Raw genomic sequence first — 27171 nt, forward strand, 5'->3', positions numbered from 1 at the left:
AGTACAGCACATGTCCTATCATTTTCTATCTTTACCATTATGTTTAGCAGTGCTGCCCATTTAAACTTGTGCAGAGCAAGTATAAAGTAAATAAACAACCAAAAGACAATAATCGCTTAGTCGCTAGATTTTCACTTTTTCTTTTCAATGCAGCAAACATTGCTAACATTGGAGCAGTGGTTGCCACTAAAAACTTTTTCCCTTCCCATGTATTTAAACAGGATGTTCAGACTAAGGCTTCCCCTCAAGGCAAGACACTGACACACATGAACATTTTCTCTCTGAGGAGCCCTTGCTACTGTCTTCACGCGTCAATCGCTATAAATAGACAAGACTAGGAAACAGCCAATCTTTCAGATAACTTGGATAGCCGTCAGCTCCATTAAGGGTGCTAATACTTGCCATAAAGTTGTGAATTGAGCCTGGGCCTGAGTCATAACCGTGCAAAAGTGGCGTGGTTAATCCCACAGCTCACTGCACCTACTGCTTACAGTTCAGGTGCGCTTACAGTCGTCAAAAATGCGTCCTCTAACGAGAGAGCGCCGCAAACGAATTGCAGCAGTCTGCATTAAATATGGAAGGAAAAGTGTTGAATGTAAGCAGGTCAAACAGGGTAGCACAAAAGCAATGCACTGTCGCCCTGCCAGGATAAGTAGCTATAACATTAGCAGGCCTGACAAATGATACATTGCAACTTAAATGCATGTCTATCTAGGATTCGTATGTCAATACCTCAAACAGCTAATTCAAAAGAAAAAATTTCAAGAATCCCTTTCTGTATTGTTGCAAATTTTGGCCTTTTAAATGTTTGTGCCCGCAGCATCTACTTGGAGATGTCTAGAAAAGGTGTTTAAACAGCGGGTGTATGCGAATAGTAATTTCTGAGGCCGAGTTGAAAATGAGTAGTGTAGTGCCAGAAGAAAATATATTTTTCAAATATCTTTCTAACAGAGGAATTTTCAATATTACTATAAAACGATGTGGACATCCTAGTATTCTTTGTGTCAGCGAGTTTCCGTCATCATTACATAGCAGATTATAAAGGGTTATTTGTTGGAAGCACTAATGGATCATTAAGATCAGGCAAGCAGTTTCTTCACAACAACAGGACTCTTTGGAGTGCAAACGATCTCTGATTAACCGGCAAGTATGGCTCCTCCAGTGATACATGATACCCACTACATCAGGTGTCATGTTCTATGTCTAGGCTATTCCCACACGGACGACATTCGCCATACCTTTACATCAGTTCACTCATTAGGTACACTTCCCTCAGCATGATCATCATGATTAAAAATATATTAGTGATTTCGAATGATCAAGCAGTACAGCCTCTTTACTACATCTTTTGTCCTCTGTGGCAGCCTCCAAGTGACTGTTAAAGTCCGGAAGAAATGCCCCAAGATGCCGATTATGCTGAGCTTCTTTAATTACCTGCTTTGCAACAACACGCAATAGGGGTCGCAGTGTTGTACTCAGGACAACACCGGTTTGCAGCATAAACTCGTTGTGAATCTTAATGGAGGAAAAATAAAAGATAAAATGGTCAGTCCTTACATTAGCGCTTTGCTCTAAAGCAAAGGAAATTAAAAAAAATTACAGTCACTCGTCTCAAAGCCGCCTGTTTTGAAATTCTCTGGCTGTACAAGCTGTGTGTTTTGCCTAAAGCATTTACCTCAATATATATAGCACCCTTGAGCTACAACTCGAACGCACAAAACTAGCTGTGATGAAAATAAATGCATACTGCAAGAACTACTAGGAATGTGTTTTCTGCTAGCTAACAAGTGGGTCAACTTAGTCTTTACATGCTACAAATTGGACGACAAGCTACTAGAACAACAGCGTTCACCTGAAGCATCCTAAAAAATTATGATGCCAGAAAATACCGCGGCAGCTTTCAAAATTAAAGAAAAGGCTATGCAAAGCATACACTAAAGCAATGAGGCAGGCAGCAGCTTTAGTTTCTTTTTCGATAGTTACACTTAAACTTTGCGTAGACCAGGAGTCCATTGCATGTACAAGGACTGGTCATAGCATCCCCATGCATTGCATGGAGCCATCGCATTCCATACCACAAATATATCATGCAAAGGATAAGAGAAAGATTTTCTCAGTGCCTTTCTGCGAGCCACTAACATGACAACGAATGATGCGGAAATTTAAGGGATGCCCTACATGAAAGCACACCATGTTCTTCCTCTCCTGTTTTATCTAATGAGTCGCAGGATCCGAGCAGTGAACAGCGAGCATGAGTCCTTGGAATAGCTTTCTCGTCATGAAACTTCTGTGATAAACCATGTTCGGCAGCCCAAAGTAGCTGTGACATAGCACAGAGTTGTTTGGAGGGCACATAGCCATTTAACCCCGAGAAGGCTAGCTTGTGTTCATATTCCATCAAGCCATGTGCGTAGCCATTCCAATTACTGCAGTGTTGCAGAACACTAGAAATTGGCGCATTCGCGCAACTACTAAACACACAATTTGCTACTGAAAGATTGATGGAAGCGCAATTAACGCGAACAATACAGACGAAATACTATTATGGCTACTAAACAAAACATAAGGCCGCTGTGACTTAAACTTATTCAGAGGCAGTTATTGTGAACATGTAAAACTTCCACATTACAACACTGGCGCTACGGTGAAACTTAAATAATAAAACACAATCATTACATTCCCAGATTTTAAAAATTTGACATGTGCCATTAGAGCTGTTTTTATGGCTGTGCGTTATTTCGCCTCTTTCTGCAACACTGTAGGAGATTCCATGAATCTGGCCCGAATGCGTACAGAGGTATGCTGCACCCCCACGCAATACGGGAAATGTATTTGGTAACCGAGCGTACAACAACACATTTAAAAAAAGAGAGTAGTAATTACTATGGCGCTTAATTTCAGAGCTGGATATTAATCTGTGATAGCCTGGATTGATGGGCACTCCTTTTCAATCCAGTCCCGTCGAATTCTGAATGTCCATAACATGCAATCTGTGACATAATAAATGTTAGCCTTTGGTTTCAGGAGCTCCTTTTTCATGCAAGCGATGTGGCTTCTGGTGCTGCTCTCATCTTCACCATCCCACACTTCAACAACCTAAGAAATAAAAAAAAATGTACCAGACACCTTTCAAATTAAATGATTTGTTACCTGCCAACGCCAGGCAACTGATGCTTACAGGAGTAGGTATTTTCATTCTTTTTGCCGTTGTCTCGCCGCTGGTCAATGTACTCTTGCGAGTCCTTTTGGTAGGCACAATTTCCCCACGCTGTATCTTTATCTTTCTCGTTTCATACTTCGCCTTGAAGCGCAAGGATTCCCTCCAAGAATCCTGAAAGATTAAAATGTCAGCATTTTATTAAATCTCACAATATGGTTTCTAATATGTTTTGGTTATTACTGCAAGGCAGAGCTAGAAACTGCCAGTTTATAGCATTGCTTTGAAACATTCTGAAACATTAAGATAAAATGCGTATTTTTTTAGGCACTGTGCTGCTTTCAATAACGTTTTGCTTACAGGGGTATTCTAAAGCATGCATCAAAACATTGAAATACACAAATTAGTGTTCAGGTTGCTTAGGGCATGTGCAAGGTGCTACGGGTCACTGTAACATGCAAATACTCTATCAGGTGTTCACATTACGTGCATGAGATGAACAAGACAGACCTTATTACCAGCCATGTTCAGTGCAGGCAGTGCACATGCTAGCTAATCAAAAGCCTACATGTGAATGCACCCGCTAGTAATCGTGGCAGTTATGGGAGAATTAAAGCTACGTGCTAAATATATTTGGCCAAGGTATACTTCTGTGCAATACCAAATGGAACAGGTGAAAGAATATGGCACAGTAGTCTTTGATAAGCTGTAATTTTTCAAAGAGATCAAGTGCTGTGTCACTAATAAAAACACTGTGGCAGTACCACAGGCACATCGCGCATGAAATAAAAATTTGCCGTAAACATAACCTGCTCCATCTATCTTACTTTATTTCGCTGTTGATGAAAGAAAAATTTTCATCGAAGGATGAACTGCTGCGGATATTACATAGTGGAAATCAGCAATACGTAAAAATTAGTAACGCTTACATATCTTAAAACAGGCGTATTTTGCTACAAGTGCTTTGCTTGCTTCCTCGTACAGCTTTCCCGGATGCCTAAACAAAAATTAGTGTTACCAGAGAGGTCAGAGAGTCATGTGTATTAAAATTCAAAAACAAGAAAGTGTGCACACTCTCTATTAATAGTGTAATTACTGCAAGTAACACAAAGAGAGGCACTGTAAAAATCAGTAAAATCAAGTGTGCTTACTGAATAAGGTAATGGGCATTTCTCATACAACACAAATTTCTGACTTAACTAAGGTAGTGGGAGCAATGCCAGAAGCGCTACAGTGCTACAGGACTGATTTTTGTGTGTTAATGTCGCAGATTGACTTGCTGGCTACGAAAGTTGAAAATGAAACGTTGAATTGCCTGAGCACCTGTTGCTCCCATTACGCACCAAAATTGAGTATATTAGTGCCGCACCTTTTTACTTTGTGAAAAAGTCACTAATTATTCACCGCTTGTGGTCTTGTGCTCAAAAAAATAAATAAATGCTCATTGAAGAGTCTGCACTAATTCTAAGAAAATTTTTTTTCCATGATTTAAAATGTTACGAGCTCCCTTGCGAGAAAAGCAAAGCCAAATCAAGCTGGAAATGTTCATTTTCGACACCCCATGGCTTCGTAGATTGTCATTGGGATCAATCCCGAACGACGAATTAATTTTGATTTCTAATACCATGTCACCGAAGCGACACTAAGAGAGGTGAACTCGCTCGAAGTGTCACTAAATTTGCTTACATGACTGGGCTATGTCAAGTGCATTTATGTGGCACAATCCAAGGAGGTGTATACAACTGCAAGGAACATGTGTCTTAAAGTACCTTAAGTTCTTTCAGGAACGTTTCCTAACTCTGCTGTTAACTTTTACAGCACAGCTGATACCTAATGATCAAAATCAGTGAAATGAATCATGATTATCTTTTGTGCTGTTTAGATAGTCCGTAAGTAGGAACAGGCTGTATTTGAACCTGCATATTCAAGCAAGCATACTTCTCTTAGCTGTCAGTTTACAATTATTGCACATCGGCCAAAACTGAATGAGTAACATTGCATGCTTGCATCGACAATACTTTGCACATAAACGTGGTATGAAACAATCTGTACTACAAAAAATGAAACAGGAGGCCAAATTTGTTTACCACCATACAGTAGACCAGATAATTCTTACTCGAGAGGACCCCAGAATTCTATTTGAATTATCCGATGCAAGCATGAACATGACTTGGGGAAACGTATTAGCCTATACTGTAATGAAGTATTCATTTATTTGCATGTTTTAAATCACCTGCAAATTGTTGACTGGTTTCTAGATGCTTGTGACTTCAAAGCTAAGTTTTCTATTTCAGCAAGGGCAACCAGTTATTTTCTCCTCATGGTTTTGACAGCTTTGACAACTGCAGGCAGGTAATCGGCTTCAGTTTCAGCTGTTTGAAAGATATATGCGATCAAATGTACAGCTGAAGTGACAAAGGCAGCTGATATTTCCAGTACGATCAAGAAAAATTAGTTTGAACTAGCAGAATTAACCAAATGCGGCAGTTTGAATGAGGCGGCTTTCAAGTACATTAAAAACATAAAAATATAGTGGGTCAAACAAAAATACAATATTCGTTTGAATTACCTGCGAGTATGAAATATCCAAGTTCGAATTATTGCAGGTTTACCGTAGTAAGGCTATCTAGTGCAATAAGATAACAACATTGAAAAAACAAGGTGGGCAAAAGTATATAAACTGCCTCTCACATTTCATACGAGCAGAGGACGTGAAACAACCACTGGATTAGTCGCTGCCTCTTTTCAAAGTGCATCCCAGCACGATGTTTCTCAACAGCCATTTGGATGTCCAGCGGTATTGGTGGGAGTGTGTATGACGTAAGTGCAGGTGCTAGTTGCAACGGCATTTCTGCTACTTCAACGTCCAAAACATCCACAAGCCTGCAATAGTAGGTCAAAATAACCACAGCTAAAAACAGCAAGGGGAATCTTAGAATTTTTCTATAGTGAATAAAGGAGGTGGTAGTCAACTGGTAGTCAATCTTCAAGATTCTTTCTCTACAGCTAATGAAAAACATGCAAATAAATTTATACGTGTATTAGTAGGAAATTTATGAATACGTGCGCTCGTGGTGTTATAGGCGATTCTATTAACTGAATACATAGGTAATATTTTTGGAAGTTTAGTGCAGGAAACATACATACAGACAATGAAGTATATCAAGCACGGGAACCAACAAATGTACAATTTGTTGAGCATGCACTCGTGAGCATGCACTCGAGTTAAATATGTGTGGACAAAAAAAAAGTGCTGAAATAGCACTATTCATAAGATCGCACTCGGAATGGTGCAGGATTATGGATGCTTCATTTTGCAGCAAACAGAAGCAACATTTTGTCAAAGAATGCCTCCAATGCGTGCCGTGACTTGCGCGTTTGCTTCTGCCTACAATTTGCCTACTGAAGTCGTGACTCGCATTCACATGCAAAGTGCATGGCCGAATGTGCGTACTTTTTCTCTTCCTTGCTAATCCAGCGTGCTGCGTAAGATACATTGCGCATAGTTCTGTCTGGCCAATGTAAACTTCGCTGCATGATGTGGTTATGAAGGGACACCCGTGTTGTTTTATATTGCGCACGTGTCCATAGCTTGGCTTGTTACTTTAAGTACATTATGACAAAAACGTGCAGACGACGGCACTCGTAAAACGGCCAGGTGCTGGACAGCATATTGTCCTGTTCGTTTTTCACCCATCCCGTCATTTGTGCTGTTTCGCCATAATTATCTTACATTTTCATTTGCTTTCAGCATGCACCTGAGAATAGAGTTCTTGCAACTCATTAGGGCCTGAAGAAGCTAGAAGGTCAACATGTCTACCTGCAACCTTTTTGCGGTTGTATGAAATATTTGAGGTTGTATGAAACCTTTGGCATTTCCTTCCAGCGTTCAGGCTGGGCCTTTCCCCTTCCAGCAGCAAGTTTAGCTCTTTGCGAGAGATACTCGGCCACAGCAACGAAAGCCACAATAAAGAGGCTCACTGAAGAAAATTTGGCCAGCTGGCAATCAAATGTATTGTACGAGATGTCAGCACTACTTCCAAAGCCCAGATTCTATGCACAGTCATGCATAACACTTTTTCAGAATCATCAAGTGGGCATAATCAAAAGGCAGGTGTTCTTCTTGGCAACGTGGAACGTACCCACCACCTACATGTTCAGAACACAATTTCAGTTTCAAAGCGAGAAGCTGCGATCTACCTTTCCCACCTGCCGCATGCCATGGTGGCTCAGTGGCTCTGGCGTTGCTCTACTAAGCGTGAGGTTGCGGGTCCAATTCCTGGCCATGGCAGCTGCATTTCCATAGGATGAAATGTGAAGGCACTTGTGTATGTGCATATAGCCTCATACAAAGTAGGCCCAGGCATTCAAAATAACCCAAAGGCTCCCACGACAGCATTCCACACAATCAGATCATGGTTTTCGAACGTAAAACTGCAGAAGTACGTTTCTTTACACATTGCCAAGAAAGGACTCCTGCCTTTTGATCCTCCCCACTCGAAGAGTGAGAAAAAGTGTCTTGCATGGCAGCGCTTGGAATCTTTGCTCTGGAACTAGCGTACGCATATCATACAATGCGTTTCATATCCAGGCAGGCCGACTTTTTTAAGCAAGCTTCCCTATGATGGTAGTTTTCGCTGCGCCCGAGTCTTTAATTGAAAGTGCAAAACTTGGGGCTAGAAAGGATAGGACTCCGCCTGAATGCTTGAAGGAGAGGCTAGAGGTCATGCTGCGTTTACACGGGATTTCATGCAGGCAGCCATGATGAACGTCAGCTTATTTTACACCCTAATAAGTTGAGTGAAATAATGTTGGATGTTTAATGGCGCAAGGGCCAGGTATAGCCAAAGAGCGCCATGCCCGTGGTAATGACTTCGCAGTGTAGTTATAAGTTCTATGAAATTGATGTGACATGGCTGTTAAGGGGCCTTAAAAATGGTTGCTCTAAAGTGCGTAAACTCAATGTGTAATAAAATTAATGCATGAGGAAAGAGAATTGACGTGTACTATGAGCATTAAGATGCACTGTGACAGAATGATACAATATACAAAAAATATCAGATGCTAAAATTGACTACAGCCCCACTGCCTTGTTCGAGTTCTTGAGACACAAGGGCCTGGAGGCATGTACTATACAATACTGCTATCGCAGTGGCCTCCTCTGAATAGAGGAAGTGCTACGAATGTATGAGACTAATAACATGTAGGACAACATCATTCGAGAAACTGAGGACTGCATCGCTGGTAAACATTTCCGGGTGAAGTGGGACACAATAACGGTATGCGAGAGGAAAATTTCTTTTCTCTTAGCTTCAGCTTCCCGACACTCCAGTATAGACGTGGAGGATGGTCAGCCTCTCTACGCATCTACCACAGCTTCGAGGTTCATTTCCAGCAGAAGGTGGAGGAAGAAACTTTTAATAAAGAACCAGCACTCTATGATCACCGGGCCTAAGCCTCCCATGAGGCGACATCGAGGGCTTGCCTCGCCGCCACCTCACGGGCGTGCTGGGTCGCCGAGGTTTGGTGCAGATGATTTGGTGTAGATCTCTCCCGCGTGAAGGACGGCCTTGATGACCTTTCGCTAGAAGGGCCTCTGGAAGGCTCCTGGCGACAAGACCGGGAGCCGATGCTCCAGGAAACTCCCTAGATTTCGCCAGAAACCAGAGAATACAGATAGAAGCGTTCAACCAAGAACACATTTCGTCGCTGTCCATTCTGGTATCGACAAGAGCAGTACTATTTACACCTTCTATACGCGCGCACACTTTGTTCTTCAGCATAACAACAGACGACCAAATTGGAGAGTCTGACCATCCCGCGACAGTACCTCCATCGACGACACCAGATAGTTTCCCAGCTGCGGCTGGGAAGGCAATTGGCAACGGCGCGGGGATGGCGATAGGCGAAGTCGGGTCGGTGGTGGTGTAATGCTGCACACGTAGACACGCAACACATCGCGCGTTTGGTGCGACAACTATTGTCGCAGAGGATGGACTCAAAATTTCGCGGGCGCTTCGTCGCGCACACGAGCTGTGTACGCCGAAAAACGTGGCGTTCGCTGCTTCCGGCGGTGGCAACAGTGCATAATATGTCCTCGGGATCACCAGGCGTAGTAGACAGATAGGTAGCGGTTGAAACTAAATGGAGCAGCTACGCATGGCGCCGCGTATGATTGCGCGGGAGCATGTCGTGGCATCGGCTATTCCGCAGGAACACGTCCTAGTGTTGGGTAGTGCTCCGTAGTGTCACGACTTACTGGGTGAGGACTAGTGGTGACTGAGATTCGCCGGGGGAAACCGAAAGGTCTGGTTATTTATGTGTGGTTCTTCATAAGGTGGTCGGCCCTCGATCCGATGTTCTCGTGACCAGGGGTGCTATGCAGGATGCGCCGAGTTTCTCGTTCACCCGAGTTCTGCCCGAGTTTGCTCGACGGCAGTCAGTGAACAGAGATAGCGCGGAACGGGCCGAAGGTGCAGGCAAAAAAATATGTAGACAAAAAGTCGCGTATGGCAACATGAGCGCACCCTGCGCGGCACGCTGCTTCCACGTTTCACGCGCAGAAGGCTGCTCAGCGAAACGCGCCAGCGCCGGGTATTGTTATCTACGGATTATCGCAACTTAGCGATACCGTGACTGCCCCGCTGTCTGTCAGCACACTTGCCGTGAGCCGTTTGCCACGCCTTTCCCGGGCGCGTCCAGGGCGTGCCTCATCTTTCGGGCGCTATCTATCTATCCACCATCGAATGCGAACGGGGTACATGCGGCGCATTCTTGCACCTACACTTTCACTCAAACGAATACGTTAAAATACGACAAATTAAATAACGCACATTTTTATTTCTTTAGGTATCTGTTTTTCGTTTTGAATGCTAGAAATTTGTGATGACAAACGGAGATCAAGCAAATTATTAAATTTTGCACTTCTTGCCGTGAGTGGCGACAGGGAGGCGAAAGCTTAGAAGCGGTACATTGAAGCGGGTCGCACGCACGAGGGCGTTCATACGGTGATAAGTCGCCTAGGGGCGCTGCAGTGCTATTCTCAATAAAGTCGGTCATGATCCATGGAGGGTCATGGCCACTCTTTCTCTATTAGGGGAATAGAAACGCAGCGCCGCGGTACGGCTGTTCCTCGCAGGCGCTTCACTAGGCTATTAAGGCCCCCGCTTCACCAACTAAAAACGACACAACAGCTGTGGCTGTAAAATGGCGGTATGTTATTTTAGAGTGCGTAGTGACGCAGTTCAGTGAAAATGTACCAGTTTATCATTGTGCGCGAAGCCTCTGCGATACATTGCGAAACGTGCGTGCTTCCCCAGCGACAGAATTCATCGCTTGTCATCGCTTGCCCAGTGAAGGCGCCTCTGAGCGCACGTACGCATTATATGAGTGTGTTGTGCAGTCGAAGGTGCTTGCGGATTACCTCTGCTGGAGCCAGCAGCGATCGCAGATGGATATCGTAACGACACCGCAGCACTCGCATTTTGGCAGGTGGGGGCTCTTGTGTGCAGTTATGAAATCAGATTTCGAACGGAGAGAGGTGTTGGAACTGTTGAGTGCGCAGTGCTTGTGATGAAGAAATGCCATTGCACTGGGCCTAGAAGAGCGAGCGATTCTCGGACGCTGATCGTGTTTACGACGTTGTGGCTCCGTTTCATCACCGATGACAGAGCAGCCATCTGAAACGACTGCTGCAATAAGCACTCCTCAGCATCGTCGTGCCCCTCGACGCCTCGACGCCTTGCAACCACCTACAGTGACGTGCCGATAATTATTTACTGTGCGCTACGCGCCGCAATGCAGGCAATGAAACCGTGTTGTGGGGCCTTCTCAGCCCGAGAAGATGTATGCCAGCGACAGTCAACGCTTTGTTTTTGATAGTGGTGCTCAGTACATCTCCCATGACAGTGCGTTGTGCGTGTTTTATGTCGGTGGTCAAGATTGTTGATGCCTCTGAGCTCGACACCGCGTCGCTGTTGCCGGAAGATAAGTTGGGCGTGGCCCAACTGTAGTGGGTGCGCGCGCAATAGTTACATGCCTCGCGCGAGGCGTGACCTCTGGTTCTGATTGACAGGCGAACTCGTGCTAAACTCGTACATCGCGAAACCCCCTCCGAGCTCAACTCGGGAACATGGCGGCGGCAGCAGCAGCCTGTTTCATTGCATCCAGCGGCAGCAAGCGTCAGTATGACCGTCCGGACCCGTTCACCTGCATGGCCGACGGTGAGTTTCAGCGTCATTTTCGCCTGTCGAAGACATCAGTATGCTCGCTGTGTGACGAGCTAGGCGAAGACTCTCGTCTGCGGAGACAGCGTGGCGGGCTTCATTCGCTCACCGTCGTAGAGCAAGTCATCTGTGCCCTCCGTTACTACGGGACTGGGAGTTTTCAGGGAAGCGTCGGCGCCGAGCGTTACCTCGGACACCATCAAACTACTGTTAGCAACTGTGTCAGAGATGTGTCTGACGCGATTATCGATGCGGCAGTGCGTAAGCGGTGGCTAGCTATCCTGAATACTGCGGCGGAGCGGGCATATATAAAAGAATGCTTCCCACTTCGTGGGAACATTACGAACGTAGTCGGGTGTGTCGACGGAACGTGCGTAGGAATTGAGGCGCCCTCAATGTCAGCGTTACTGTGATTAACAGACTTTTTCGATGGTTGATCACTTTTTGTCGATTGTTCTACTTATCTGTCAGGGTGCCTTCCAAATGGCTCACCTTCTTGGGAAAGGGGTTAAGTATAAATAGATAAATGGATATCACTAATTGTGTGAAGTAATCTATGAATCCTAATCTCATAAAGAACTTGGGGTTCTTCATTGGTGAAGTTACTAAGTATGCACAATGCTGAATTTTGGTCATGCGTAATCTATCGGCCGCACTATGAAACAGCGAGGCATTGCACAATTTGTTGCAGCGCGAGATGTGGATGTTGCGCCAAGCCGGTTGTGCCTATGCATTTGTGGCGAAATGAAAATGCATTGAGAATCTTAGTGTATTGGCTTGCATGAAGAAAATACTTCAGGTTGTTTGCTCTGTTCACTGTCGATGCATGTGCCAGAGGTTCAGTGCATTTTCTTTTTTTTTGGGGGGGGGGGGGGACAGCGTTATTCTGGATGGATAAATTGTATATTTTCGTCTCATAATGGGGCTCTAATTCTTAAGCATTAGAACAATGCACATCCGATACTCTGCAGAACTCTCTGTACCTGAAGATGTCATGAACCACCAAGGCATTATTACATATCGGGAGAAATGTGGTGCAGATGCCAATGAAAAGTGGGTCTTTAACCTACCATGATAAAAATAAAACTTGCAGAGCAAATAGACCATTTGTACAGCTTTAGAGCAATGATTACACAAAACGTGATATGCCCAAACGAGTAAACACTTGCCGCATTGCCAAAGTAGGCTGAGCGACATGCAGCATATATTGGCATTGAACATGTCTCGTAACTGTTATTTTTATTGTAAGCCCTCGTTGTCACACCTTTCCCTCCAGCACTCCCTTTACTGAAACGTGGCACTGTCTTTCCATTGGTGTCATGATGATAATGGTAACGGCAGCAGCAAGGCTGGTTAATGCTTGCCTCTTTGATTCCTGTGAGTTTAGTGGTGAAGAATATGGCACGTTCATACATACAGCTGTGCTGCAAAATTTAACATTTGTGATTTTTCGGAGAGCTAATTTGTGTTAGGAAACTTCAAAGATATGCACCATTGTGGCCTAATAACTAGAGCATTGGTGAGGTTGAAGACGGTGTATTGGTATAGAAGCTTGAAGTTTAATTGCACAACGATTCAACGGGACACAAAGAGAAATACACACAGCAGAATGCTTTGCTGTGTGTGTTACACATTGTGTGCCGTTGAATTGTTGTGCGATCTAACTTAATATAGAGCATTTTGCTTCTTTGGTACAGGACCGAGGAAGTGTGAGCTATTCGACAACATGCCAGTGCCTTGCCACACTCTTATGGAAGTCGGAAGGTTTGCAAACAAAGCTTTGCTATCAAATCCACCTGCTCATGTAATACAAGCGCTGATTGAAAGAACCATCACACAAAAATAATGGTGAAATCAATGGCCTGTGAGAAGTGTAATTTGTATATAGACACTTTTGACATAATAGGTGCCATACCGGTGCTATAATAGGTGCCATACCGGCCTCAAAATTGTACTGGACAGAGCAGTTTGTTTCCTATGTGAAGCTCAACCTTCCATTACATGCTGTGCAAATAACCAAGCTCAGTTTGTTTTGACGTGCTACACAACATTCAGTGTAATCTGTTTTTGATTCTAAAGAAGTGCCAAACACCACCTCTTTTTCAAGGACGTGATGGGAATATTTGGCCAGACCTTTTTCAGCCCCTCATAATGGAAGTGCGGCCGGCCAGCTTTGCTTGGATGCCTTTATAGATTTCTGCTCCTGATCATTGTGTGCTATCAAATTGCAGAAGTCTATGCAACTGGTGCAAGGCATTACGTGTTTCTATAGTCGGATACAACTTTAGGAGGCTGCGGAATCTGCACTTTAAGGCAGGTTAACACAAGCCTGCACCAATAGGCACGCACTCGAGACTGATATCGTGCCGCCAGACACACTAATATTGCTCGTTGGAGAGGGACTATTTCTTTAGACGTGTAGGCAATAGGCTGCTGCGCTTTGGTCGTCTGGGTGGGGCCTCTCCTGTCTTCTGAAGTTTTATCCGACTGTAAAGGATGCTGCTTTTCATACAACACATAAGGACAAAGTGTACAATTATTTGGCCTATGAAATGGATACATCAGAAGTGTGCTATGCAAGGGCTTAAGATGTGTGAAATATGGTACATGCAATTATAAGACAATGTTAAAGAATATGTGGTATCGAACATGCATGTAATGGCACATTTGAATCGGGGAGTGTTGCAGTCATATGCACAGTCTATAGGTGATAGCATTATTAAGCTCCTGCTGTTTCCTTTCTTCATTGTGAATTACACACACCGTTCATCTTGTGGCTAATGAACACGCACTGTATTCTTGCACATAGAAAGAACAAACAGCATGATGACGTGTATGCTGCATTAGTGTATTTTTTATTTACATGGTCCAAGAGTGGCACAGGTTGTCTTGCGTTTTTGCCTATTTTGAAGGGACACCAAGTGCATGTTTCAAGTCTCCTAATATGCACAGCACAATGTTTACTGCAATAATTTTATCCATGTTCTTGAATAATAAACAAAATATTAAACTGAAAGCTCCTTTATAAGGTGCCTTCTGTGGGCTCGACAGGAGAGCAGTGAGGGCACCGATACTGCTGTTGCGGAGCAGCCCTCTGGACCTTTGCCACACTCTCAAGAGCACGTGCCTGGCGCTCGCCTACTGCCACCAGGCGGTTGAGTGGCTCCAGCAGCAGAATGTTTTGCTGCAAAAAAGTGTATTGGAATGAATCAGCCACGTACAAACCATTATTTACAAAGAAAAATGCTCGTTGCACTATTAGTACTAAGTGCCCTTAACTGTGGAAGCCTTTAGTGTAGTATGCATAATAAAACAATGTGTTGGGACAACGTTGCTTCATTTTTCATAACTGGGGTTTTCTTTTTCAGAGCCAATTGTCATGTTAATTAGTCTGCCAACAGCTGAGGTGGGCCCGCACCTTCACGAGTCTCTACTGTCAGCACCACAAACCTATTTTTGTTCGCTGCAAAACAAATGCCTCACCTTACAATCCCGTCTTATACCAGCTGATTGTATCCTATGCCTACAAACATATTTTTGGCCCATTACGCAATTTTCTACCACCCTCAAGTGTAGTTCTATCTCCTTGACATCCTTTCTGGCACGCTTATGTAATCACCTGTTATGAATTGGCAACAAGTGATCGAATACGTGCATGGCCCGCCTGCCGATTTCTTTCTTTTTCTTAGTCTCAACTAGCATATCAGTTGCCACGGTTTACTACGCCACTGTCTTCCTGCCTTAATGGTTTCTCCAACAATTTTTGTTACTTCGCTTTCTGCACAGTCCTTGAAATCTCAAGTTTCTTTGTTAACCTCCAGGTTTATGTCTCATATTTATTTATTTATTTATTTATTTAACAATACTGTAGGCCTTTGCACAGGCCCAAACAGGAAGTGGATTGTACAATATACACACACGAGCATGGGAAAAACAGGAAAAAAGGAAAACAAAAAACATATAAAGCAAAAAAAATGCCATACAACAGCACTGGTATACAACGCAAGACACCTTTTTTTGTTTCACATGAATCAGGGAAAAGGTACTCAAAACAATTGCAATATTTGTCGTATAATATTCTTGTAGTTATTGTGGATCTATATAACACCACTACTCAGCACATTGCAATATTTACATCTGAAATGCAATCACACGTGCACTAGTATCCAGTCAATCAACCAACGCATTACCTTTAAACTATGCGCTCAACTACTTTCATGAACAGCCAAAATATGACTCCAATTTTGCGACAAAGCCGTCCACAGAATCTGAGTCTACAATTTCCTTTGGTAACGAATTCCAGATTTCAATTGCCCATGGGAAATGTGAATAGCTGAACGTGTCGCACTGTGTCGGATATTGCCTGATGTGTTTATTATGACAGGTTCTATTGGAGTGTCGGTGTGGTGGCTGCACGTAATCTCGCTTATCTATATTAATTTTGTCATTACATAGCATAAAAAGAAATTTCATGGCAGCCACACGACGCCGACAAACAATATGGTTATCCATATTGCATAACCGGTAGAATGCAATGGTTCTAAACTTTTTTCAAGGATATCGGTAACGTGGCGATCACGATTCGGTAATGCCTTCCATGTGCTGTTCAACCTATGAAATTTTTATATAAGTTTCCTGCTTTATATCAGTACCTGCTATTGATATTTCACCTGGATGAAGATACTCTTCCATAAATTTTGCGGGCTTAATGTCACTCATGAATTTCTGTTATCTCAACAAGTTAGTGAAGGTTACCTTCATCTTTTCCATATTTTCGCGGGCCCACTTGCATGTAAAAGCACGAGCACTCATTGGTTCTCACTGCCTTCTTTAAACTGCTGGACATTAAGTTCGTTACTACGAAAGTGACCTAATCCATGCACTCTTATTATGCTAAATATGAAACTGTAGAAATATACTTATCTGCAGTTTGTCGATGTTTCCTTCACTGTGTTGGTAGCGAGATCCATCGTCGGTACCACCTCCTTGACGCATCATAGCTATATAGGATGTCTACCTTTTGCCCACACTATGTAATATTCATGACGCTCGCAGTCACGCAGAGTGGAGGAACTCGGCGCACTCGCAGAAGCAGCACCGGACAAGTTGTTCCTTCAGCACTGCGCCGTGAACAGTAGGTGCGCGTCGCGATCTGTAAAATCGCCGGAGCTATTGGCAGTCTTTCGGGGTGCACGGAAAGATTGCTCGCGGAGGAACAGAACTATCCAAGAAATAGTGGTCATCGTCGAGCCTGATCACTACGTCGCGCACTGCAAGCTCGTTGTACGAGTTTGTTTACACTGTGCGCCTCCGATGCCTAGCCGCCATGCTCGCCCGGTGAATGGATGTGATGACGCCACCACAGCGTTCCCTCGTGGTGTAATGCGAAGCGTACTAAATTACAAATTAGTCTAATGCGCATTCGGTGTACATGTTGTAAGCTTTAAAATGCCTCTAAGCCACGTTAAAATAACTAATAATATTGTACTAAATGCGTTTACTTTATAACTCGCTTGTGCGTATAATGCACTCGGTGGAACGACAAACAAGTGAAAGAAGGCACGACCATGCACCGACGGTATGATCACGTGAGCCCCAGTTTGTCGACCGCCCAGAAGGCAACGCCCAAGGAATGATAGCCACCCAGAGTGAATCTAGATAAACCAATGAAACTGGAGGCTTGTCGAAAGATAAACTGTGTCTCGGTACCATTCGTGCTTTCATCTTGGGGTGTCGCCAGAGCTCGTGAAGATCCCGAGTTTCGCCAAACTCGGCGCATCCTGCATAGCACCCCAGGACGGTGATTCGGAAATGCCTTCTTCAAATGCGCACTGAAAAGTAGCGCCTAATCCCTGAAGTGGTGCTAGCTCTTCTTGAACCATACGAGTCGCGATCGAGGCGGTGTCATCACAGGCAGCGACGTCCATACTTGGAACTTTGGTGAGGTTGTCCAAGTGCCCGAACTTCGGTAAGATCCTTCGGGTCTTTAGAGCTTCGAAAGCGCGACACTGCTGCCTGAATTCAGAAGGAGGGTTCAGGTTTTCTTTCACTATTAAATAGTTGATGTTTTCAGCGATGCCTTTCAACAGATTTCCTACTTTGCCTTCGTCCGACATATTCGCGTTTACAATTCCGCATAGCTTCTACATTTCTTCACTATACGTTTTACACCTTTCACCAGGCAATTGCACTCTGCGCGAAAACGTGTGTTCCACTTCCTTCTTTTTGGAAGTGCAGTCGCCAAAGCAGGCTTTCAATTCCTGGGCAAAAGTTTCCCTAGTGGTCAGCACGCGTTCGTGATCGTGAAACCACAGTAGAGCGGTACCGGCGAGAAAATATGCAACGGTAACAAGCTGCGCTGACCTACTCCATCCGTTATACCGGTTTAGTCTTTCGCAATGTCTCAGCCAGTGATCCACGTCTTCAATTGTTATACCTGAGGATATGCGTGATTCGGGTGCTCAGTAGCTAGGTTGCCTTGGTCTCTGGCTGGCTTGAACGATGCCTTCTTCGATTGTGTTCGTTGATTGGCCTGCTTGGGCGTCGGCCATGCTTGTTGGCTCTGGTGGCAGTCCAGCGAGCCGTCTGCTTCTTCAAAGATCTTGTAGGACTGGGTTGTCAGGGCATCCAGTGCCCCGCACTTCCACCACTTGGATGTGGAATGAATTTATTTACAGTGAAAAGGGTAGAGAAGACATGGGATGGTCCGAAACAGCCGATCACACAAAAACCTGGCGCCGCTTCTTCATTCTCTTCCACGCTCCACCGATGCGGCGTTACAATATATATACACTGCGAGCGTGCGCACGCTAAACCAGTCGGTAGGCTATGTGGGTGCCCTTCCACTGAAGGGAGACTCTAAGCCCTGTCGCATTGCCGAAATCAGCAAGAATAATTCCACTTCACTGGACATAGCGACTCTCGTACAAATTGATCAAACCAAAAAAGGCTTGTGGTACGTCCTTGTTCGTCGGGGCAGGGGCCTGGTAGATGGCGTCGACCATGACCTTCGAGGAGTAGACATTTTAGTGGTGATCTGATGTTCGAAAAACTCAGGGCTCTCCTTAAAAAACTTGCACTTTCCCGCTTGAACATTGATTTGGAAAGACGACTTCGCACTTCGGCGAGCATGCATTAATGTTCCTCGAGAGAGTCCCTCGCAATGAATATATCGTTCAGGTATACGGCTTCTTGCTGCATCCAGGCCAGTATCATGTTCATGGTTCTGCAAAATACTCCGTCCATAAGAAGCACACCGAACGGTAACGGACAAACCTTGTACAGCTCTTGCACTTTGTTTATCGTGAGCAACTCCGTGGTTTCTTCATCGACCAATAGTTTCTGATACGACTGCGCCAAATCCAACTTACAAAAATCTCCCCCTTTCTTAATTTAGCAAAAAGGTATTCATTTCTTGGTAGCGGCTATACGTTACTCTCTTGACAAAGTGGTTCACAGTGCTTCTATAATCACCGCATATTCTTTGCTAGTGGTCCGTTTTTCGCATCACGTCAATTGGCGTTGCATAGCCCGAAAGCTGCATGGGTTGCCGAATTTCCACTTTCACGAGTTGGTTTACCTCAGGCGCGACTTCCTCCTTCGTGGCAAAGGGGATGCTGCGGACGTGCGGGAACCTGTGCTGCGCACCGTCCTTGAGTTCGATGTGGAAACGTGACAGGGTAGCGCCTGGAAATGTCTCGCCCAACACATCTGGAAACATTTTCATAATTGCTTGAGATTTCATATGAACGCAATCAAGACCCGTTGTGCTGATACCTAACGGCTGGAACCAATTGCGGCCCAGCAGAGTGTTCCCACCCTTCTTCACCAGAAGTAGTGGACATTGAAATTGTTTGCCCTTGAAATTCGCAGACAGGAATGCTTTTTGCAACACACCCAAACATTTCGCTGACCTGGTCACTAGTTGCGTGTCGCTATCTACCAGCTTGAACCGCTTCACAACATGCAGTTTGTGAAAGTCGACAGTAATGATTGATATGACCGCTATAGAATCTTCCATAGGCACGATTTCATCGCCAATTTCTACAGCAATAACGTACTTTGGCGACCAGCTTATTATTTGGCTAATACTGAACGCCATCGTACTCGCTCTTCACAGTTTGTCACGTCACCCAGCTGATGTTCCGATTCTCCTCGCTTTCTTTGAAATGTTTTCGCTAGGTGCCCGTTTCCTCCGTAGCTGAATCACATAGAATCTCTGAATCGGCAATGCCATGCGCTGTATGTGTTCCCAGACAGCAAAAAAAACCACTGCTTTTCTGCTTTTTTCTTGCTGGCTTGACTTTCGCAATCATCTCTTGTTGCAATTCGTGCTCCAGCTTATTACATATTGCATATTGCATATTGCATATTACATATTGTTGCTTGGCAGCCGTTTCCACTGTGACTGCTAACTCGTATGACGTCTCGAACGTTAGTTTCTTTTTACCGAGCAATCGTTGTAGGACAACATTGTAAAAAAAATTCTCAAAATCAAACGATCACGTGACGTTTCCTCTTCTGGAAACTTTGTACCAACGAATTCACAGCTCTCGGACAACTTGCGCAAAGCCGTGACATAGCCACGCCCTTCACGGTCTCGCTTCGAAAACACTTACCAAGCGTACTGCCTCACGGCTTCTTTTTGATGTGGTCTTTACTCTATCGGCGAAGACTTGGTACTCCACATTCGGCGGTCACAAAGGCCTGACGAGAGTTGCTATCAGGCAGTACGTTTCTGGCCCATAGCAACTGAGCAACACAGCTCGCTTATCTTCAGCCATTGTAAGGTTGTTAACCGTGAAAGACAACCCAACGCGCTCCACATAAGCTACCCACGACGGATTTTCATTGGGCTTGTACTCTGGAATTTGACCCCTGAAGGCCGAGTTTCCGAAAAACAAAAAAACTCGCCCATGCACGCGTTGGAATGCGTCTCGTGGCCACTTTACTAAACTGACATGTGAGCTGCAGCCGCACATGAGCAAAAAAAGCGTTTATTCCAAGAATGCCACCCATTAATAGCTTCGGCGGCGGCGAGGATCAGCACAATTTGTGGTAACACAAAGCGAACACATAACTCGCGCCTGCTCTACGTGCCACACATCCATCCCTTCGCGTGTTTACACAACCTATCACACACGACAACAGAGCTACTGCATTGTTGTATATCGGTTTCCTTTCATTCTATCCTCATCATCTTTTATCAATAATTTTTGTCCGCTTTTCCTTTTTCCCTGTGCAGAGTAAAAGGCAAGAGCATACTAATTCAGGCCGACCTGTCTGTTTCTCTAATGTATTATCACTCGTTCTCTCTAAAAATAGTAATTCAACGATTCAACTATTAGAAACAACTCCGTACTCACACTGTATTCGCCCCGCCTAGCTTTTCTTTACATGTGCAATACGTTATGCTGTACATTCAATAGAGCCATCCTATTTAGTGCGGTGATTGAGACAACCCGGCTACGCTTTGACGGCACTCGGCTACACCCAGAAGGCATCGTCTACTCATTATGTGGCCAGTGGCACCATCTCTTTTGTGCTCCACAAGCTAACTGCTGTTACCGGTACATGCGCCTGACTCCACTCCTTGGGCTCCTAAATTCCCCCTTGTAGATCGACCCTGAAGAGAGGGAAAAACAGAAACAAAATGTTTCACTTTCCTTTTCTGATTTCAAGCCAGGCATAGGCACCTAGCACAAGCGATGCTTCGAAGAACATGTCGTTCCTCTGTCGTGACAAAGTAACATCTCCGGCAAATACCTGAGGTGTCACCGCCAGAAGAAGCGCAATTGCGTAGATGGGGACTATCGGTAAAAACGTACTTTTTGGTTACTTTCATTGTTGCTGCAGAGCTCGCGACCTTCAACATATGCGATCACCTAGTTTTATTGAGAAGTGTAATAGCTGGAATGTTTTAAAGTACATATCTTGTCCTTCAAAATCTATTACTTCTATTAATATAACTTCTATTACTATTAACTATTCTATTACTATTTTTGGTATTTATCGTGTATAGGTACCTTTTTTTGGCTACAACCATGTTTTACAAACACTCACTGACTCACAAAACCTTACTTGCATTAGAAAAAGAGATTCTGAATAACTTCCTAAAGAAGTCTACACGACAGTATTACAAAAATTCATTTGCATAACACCAGAACAATCGCAGAAAACAATGGCAAATTCCTAATGCGTTCATGTACTTGCCTAACTCCGGTAATACTGCTGATAAAATAAGTTACAGTAAAACTCATACTTAATCTTCTAGCATAGAAAACATTTTCAGTGAGTACTTCTATAACATATACAGCTGTCGACATATGACTACTACTTATCCTATTATTCACTGCAGTCATTCTTCTTTATCTTTACCGTACCTGCAGATTAGGTAAGTTCCATGGTAATAGCTCTAAAGAATATTAGCCCTGGCTTAGATGACATTTCTATATTCCATGTAAAGATTGTTGCACCACGTATTTTTGATACGCTTTCTATTATAATTATTAATATTTATAAATGTGGTATTTTTCCCACTTCGTTTAAAAGATTTAACATTATTCTTGTACATATGAAAGGGGATAAAACAGATGTGTTCAGCTACCGTCCTACTTCTATTCTATCGTCGATTACTAAAGTTGTTGAGAAGGTATATTCTAAGCACCTAAATATTTACTTTAAAAATTTCATTTGTTGAATCTTCTTAATTTGGTTTTCGCACTGCCAGTTCGACTAGCTTAGCTTCAATATCCCTAACCGTCTACATTCGTCAACCGATTGATACGGGTAACATCGTTGGTTCGGTATTCTTGGTCTTCATTAGAGCATTTGGTACTATTAATTATAACATACTTTTTACTAAGCTAGAAGCCATGGGAATCACTGGTCCAGTAGCCAAACTCCTAAAACTTACCTGCATGATAGAGAACAAGCTTTTTTATGGGAAGGGCTCGTTCTGATACTAAAGTTATTAACCAAGGTGTACCACTAGGCTCCATGCTAGGTCCCTTTATAATAATGATTTACCCACGTGTCTTAAATCGGCACATTGTGTACTATACGCATATGATAGTACTATCTCATTGCGTGACGATTCTTCGGCCTGAATCCTTAAACTAAGCAATGAGCTTGACCATATTGTTGCAGGCTGTTCTTCCAGTCATATCAATCAATCCCTAAAAAAACTGAATTCATGATTTTCTGCTCCAGCCAAAGAATACTATCTGGCTTGCCTGAGAGAACTCTAGAAGCTTATCACATTCCCGTCTCCGACTGAATCCTTTTGGGCATCAAATTAGATTCTAACTACCAGTTTTTAAACAAATTAAAAAAAAACTTTAAAACATTGTAAAAAACATGTAAACATGTAAAAAATTTTAAACTGTTCCTTCAGTATTAGATCATTAATCAAATCACGAACATAGCTCTCCAAAGACGCATTATTAGCATTATACTTTGCCTTCATTCACAGTCACCTAATTACGACATGGTTTCCTCAGGAAACAGATATCACTTTCATATCTTGTCTATCCAGCCCTTCCGAACCAAGCATTACGCATTATCACTAACAGCGGGTTTTTAACGAGTGCTGCTCTATCACTTCGTGAAAATAATATTGTTCAACTATCATCTAATAGTTGTGTTTTATAAATTACTTACTAAACAACTTTCATACCACCTCATTTATTCCAGGTACCTCATCAATAATAGTAATAGCAGGATTGCACGTAACTACAATTTTATACTGCCTATGGTTCATTCTAACTATAGAAAAATAACGTCATCATTCGCTGCTATAAAACAGTGGAATGGTTTACCCAACATCATTAAATCTTCATGTATTCATGCCTTTAGTCATGCTCTTAAGCCGTTTTATATGTATAACTAAGTTTATGTCATTCATTACACTACATTTGCCATTTGTATGTATTGACAGTTCTTTTTTTCTTATGCACTATAGACTTGTATACAGACAATTTGTTTTCGTTAATTTCTTTTGCGATGTTGTATTTTTCGCTATGGTGCTTGTTTTTTTATTACCTTGCTCCTCTTTATTACATCTCTCCATTGTTATTATTAATCGAGGGTGCCGTTGCAGCCTTTGACTTTGGGATACTCGTCGGTGTGTGGTCTCTTCCCCATTCATTGTACTTCAAGAATAATAAACTGAAACTGAAACTGATGTACTAAGGTTTCCAGAGCACGGTTATCGTATATTTCCTCGGTATACAGAAAGGTGGCAGAATTCTGAGCAATCAGTGCAGCCCCTTTCACACGTACACGCAAATTTAAAACGATATTGCATATTAGGTGCGCTAGAACTTGTCAGCGTTTATCGAATATTTGAAACCTATGATTCGCTCATAAATCAACTGACTTCGAGCACAGTATTATCAATACCCTTGAAATTGCCTTGTATCAACATAACATGTACCCTGTATCATTGTCGGCATCACACACATAGACAGCCTAAGGTAGTCGTTGCTGCGCATATCTATTTGCACTAATTGCAAGTGAGGTATTCAGTCTGGAACTAAAGAAGTGACCTTCCTGCACCGAAATTGAAACATTCCCAAAAACACGCGCTCCTAATCTTTGTCAAGTCTTAAATGTATCTCGTATATATTGTCACCATTGTAACCAACACTATCTGGATTTGAAGGTTTTATTGCCTCTGCTATGTACAACCTCAACACGCAAAGGTGTATCAATTGGTCGCTGGATCCCAGTGCGTATTCACGTAGCATACTTATTGCAAGTGAATGCGGGGCGTGGTAGCAGTGTACCAAACCGCAGCACTGAAGAGCCGTTCTCATCGCACAAATGATGGACATTCAGTCCATTCAAGCACGATCCTCGTAGAGTGGAAGATACCCTGGACCATAGCCTCCACCGTAGCCTCCGCCGTAGCTTCTGCTGTAGCCTCTGCCATAGCCTCCACCGTTGCCTCCACCGTTGCCTCCGCCATTGCCGCCTCGGTAGCCTCTACCATAGCCACCGCCATAGCCGCCTCCGTAGCCTACAGCGTTTCCGCCTCGGTAGCCTTCCCCTCCACCATTGGCTCCATCATTGCCGTCACCGTATCTTCCACTGTAACCTCCGTTATTTTCTCCATCACCTCCGTCGTTTTCACCTCCATCGCCACCACCATTTTCACCACCGTTTCCATCGCCGGATCCTCTGCCGTAGCCGCTACCATATCCGCCACCATTGCCTCCATCGTATCCGCCACGGTTGCGTCCACCACCTGCGCCGCCGTATACTCGGCGATAGCCTCCGCGGTTTTCCCCACCGTAGCCCCCGTAGTTTCCTCCACGATCACCCCCTGCTCCACCGCTGCCAACCCCACGATACTGACGGCCTGCAGAAGCTATCGCTGTCGCAGCGCAAAGGAACAGATCAAAGTACTGGAAAAGAAAGGTGGAAATTTTTACTGCACTTCAGAGCATAATCAGCTGACAATGAAACTCTCCATTTTCTATGTTGTACATAAATGACGCTCTCCTTGATCACATCTCGGAAAGGCGAGTTCTGTAGAAAATGGCAGCTTTTATGTATAGCCTTTGTTCTTCTATGCTTCATTACATTACCAAGGCGTGAACTGCTTTCGATGTCACTTTTACTTGTAATTGCGCAGCTTTGCTCGCATGATAGCCTTCTAGAAACGGGATCTTCACGCACAAAAGGAAAGCTTTGCCCTCAGTGAGTATGTGTTGTTATTTTTCTTACACATAACTTTTGTATTAAAATGTACAGGTAGTCAAGTTGACGTCCAGTTCGTCCGTAAATAATAAATTAAAACAATTGGTATGTGAACCCTAAATTTCAAATATACACGAGCACTGATGATTCTTTACGGTTTTGAAATGAGCAACCAATCTGCAATTCGGAATTGTTCCTTTCTTTTGAACACTACCTAAGCTGATGTGAAGAACCTTTCATGCGTTCCTACCGCGAGGTACTGATGCAGAGAGCAACCGTATTCTCAAAGCTGCACACACACTTCCTTCAAAAAACGAGAGCACTAGTAAGATCACATATGCATACCCCGAGCTTAGGTTCGACTACACCCTTTTTAACTTTTATGCGAAAGGTTCTGACATTAGGCTCGTCAAGTTAAATTTACATTAAATTTGATTATACAGACGTGTGGACACTTGCTTCTAAGAATAAATGGCGTGAAAAACTGCTACTGACGATATGAGAATGGCACACAATAAGTATTAGAGAAGAATGATGGGGGATTGCAACTTTAGTGCTCAAACAGCTATTTTGGTCAGCATAAGTCAATAGAATACTATGTCTCAGTTAGCCGGCGAGCAAATAAGTTTTACCAGTGGATTCATGGTTGGCGTAGGTGGTCGTGCCAGCGACTCAGGAGCTGCCTGTGTTCGGTAAGGTGGCTCACACAGCGTTTATATAGGTTCTCACATAGCTCCCCTCTCCATAAGGTTGACAAGGACCACCACAAGGCTGCGGTAACATCAGTTCGACTTATGCACTCTTTTTTCTGTTCCATATGCCTAAAACAATCCTCACTCAAGGTGATATCGAACAACTTTATAGGCCTTTCTTCATATCGCCATCCGGCAATTTCCTCGAAGGCCATAAAAGCCCTAAATCTGACACGAAATGTCTGGCCTGACAGTAGATGCCCGTTGCCTTTCTAAAAAGAACAACCGATGCTTTCAGCTCAGGCGATAGCACGAGAAATTCTGAGTACTATACACCTTCCATCCCGCTTTCTACTTTCTGTTTTCGTTAATCTTTCCTGGCGATCAAGCCGGAAGTATGTCTCCTTATTATAGTTAACGTCCAACAAAGAGGGCTTCTAGTTCAGAGAGCAAAGGACAACGTATTGATTGCTTCCTTGGTTACGGAGACACGCATCTTGTGTTGTAAAGTGTCAGCATTTTAGGGGTTTGGTCGAAGACAGCAAGAACAAAAGCTTGACAGGTCTATTTCTTATCGACACACGGAACTGCAGTATTACAGTTAGGGTCGGAGATCTTTCTTTTTTTTTATTATCAAACATCTCTAAAGTGCTTGCGTAAGAGCAGGAAGGATGCGAACACAATACAACTACGCCTCTCTTCCGGCACAATCGCTTGAAGCGACAAAAGATGGGAGAGTGCCGCTGCTGCTGCTGCTTGCAGAGCAAACAAGATCTGCATATGCATGCTATTACAGGCAACGTCTATCTCCCCCATTCCGGCGGCTGGTGACTGTTTCCTGCTTTAACAACACTACGGCCTGGTTACGCACTGACGCGGCACCTTCTTCTCGGGTAACAAAAATGCAATCAAATTTTAGGGATTTACGTTCTAGTAATAACATATATTGTTTTTTTTTCTCATTGGGAAACCACTCAACGTTTACGTGACATGGCTGTCCAGGTCGCAAATAGTAACGCGCGCACCTGAGCGAAAATTTATTGGGGCAACATTTCTGACAACCTTTAATGGGCACCACACTTTATTCACTTTATAAGTAAAATAGTACAATTCTTTGGTTTGATGAACAGATATGGGACGTCGGTGCCAAGGAACCGCGAACGACAATTTTATTTCAATGCTATTCGTTCCGTATCAAACATTTGTTTATTAATCAGCTGCCTATCATCTGCAGCTGCATAAACTGCATGCGTACCTTGCTGGTGAAGCAGCGCAGTGACAAGAACACAGAGAAGACAAACAAGACGACACTCGCTGCTCTTCTCTGTGTCGGTGTCAGCGCGGTGCTTCACCAGCAAGGTACGATGATCAATCAGCAACCAGCCCAACTTTC

General features: G+C 43.7%; 2 protein-coding genes across 2 annotated transcripts in view; both read right to left on the reverse strand.

Annotated features, from left to right (window-relative positions):
• Positions 1 to 2910: 2910 nt before the first annotated feature.
• LOC139055689 (uncharacterized) overlaps positions 2911 to 27171 on the reverse strand; it is a 62152-nt gene continuing 37891 nt past the window's right edge. The window contains exons 3-4 of the mRNA XM_070533222.1: positions 3179 to 3331; positions 2911 to 3096 (exon numbers count right to left, since the gene is read on the reverse strand). Coding sequence (XP_070389323.1) covers positions 2911 to 3096; positions 3179 to 3331 — 339 coding nt within the window. The remainder of the gene's footprint in view (positions 3097 to 3178; positions 3332 to 27171) is intronic.
• Positions 24053 to 25756, reverse strand: LOC139055384 (uncharacterized). Its single transcript, XM_070532828.1, has 2 exons — positions 25719 to 25756; positions 24053 to 24791 (listed from the first exon to the last, which is right to left on the reverse strand). The coding sequence occupies exons 1-2, from the start codon at positions 25728 to 25730 to the stop codon at positions 24228 to 24230; spliced, it is 576 nt and encodes a 191-aa protein (XP_070388929.1). The 5' UTR covers positions 25731 to 25756; the 3' UTR covers positions 24053 to 24227.

This window comes from Dermacentor albipictus, chromosome 2 (genome assembly GCF_038994185.2).
Source record: "Dermacentor albipictus isolate Rhodes 1998 colony chromosome 2, USDA_Dalb.pri_finalv2, whole genome shotgun sequence".
In the NCBI taxonomy this organism is placed as follows: domain Eukaryota; kingdom Metazoa; phylum Arthropoda; class Arachnida; order Ixodida; family Ixodidae; genus Dermacentor; species Dermacentor albipictus.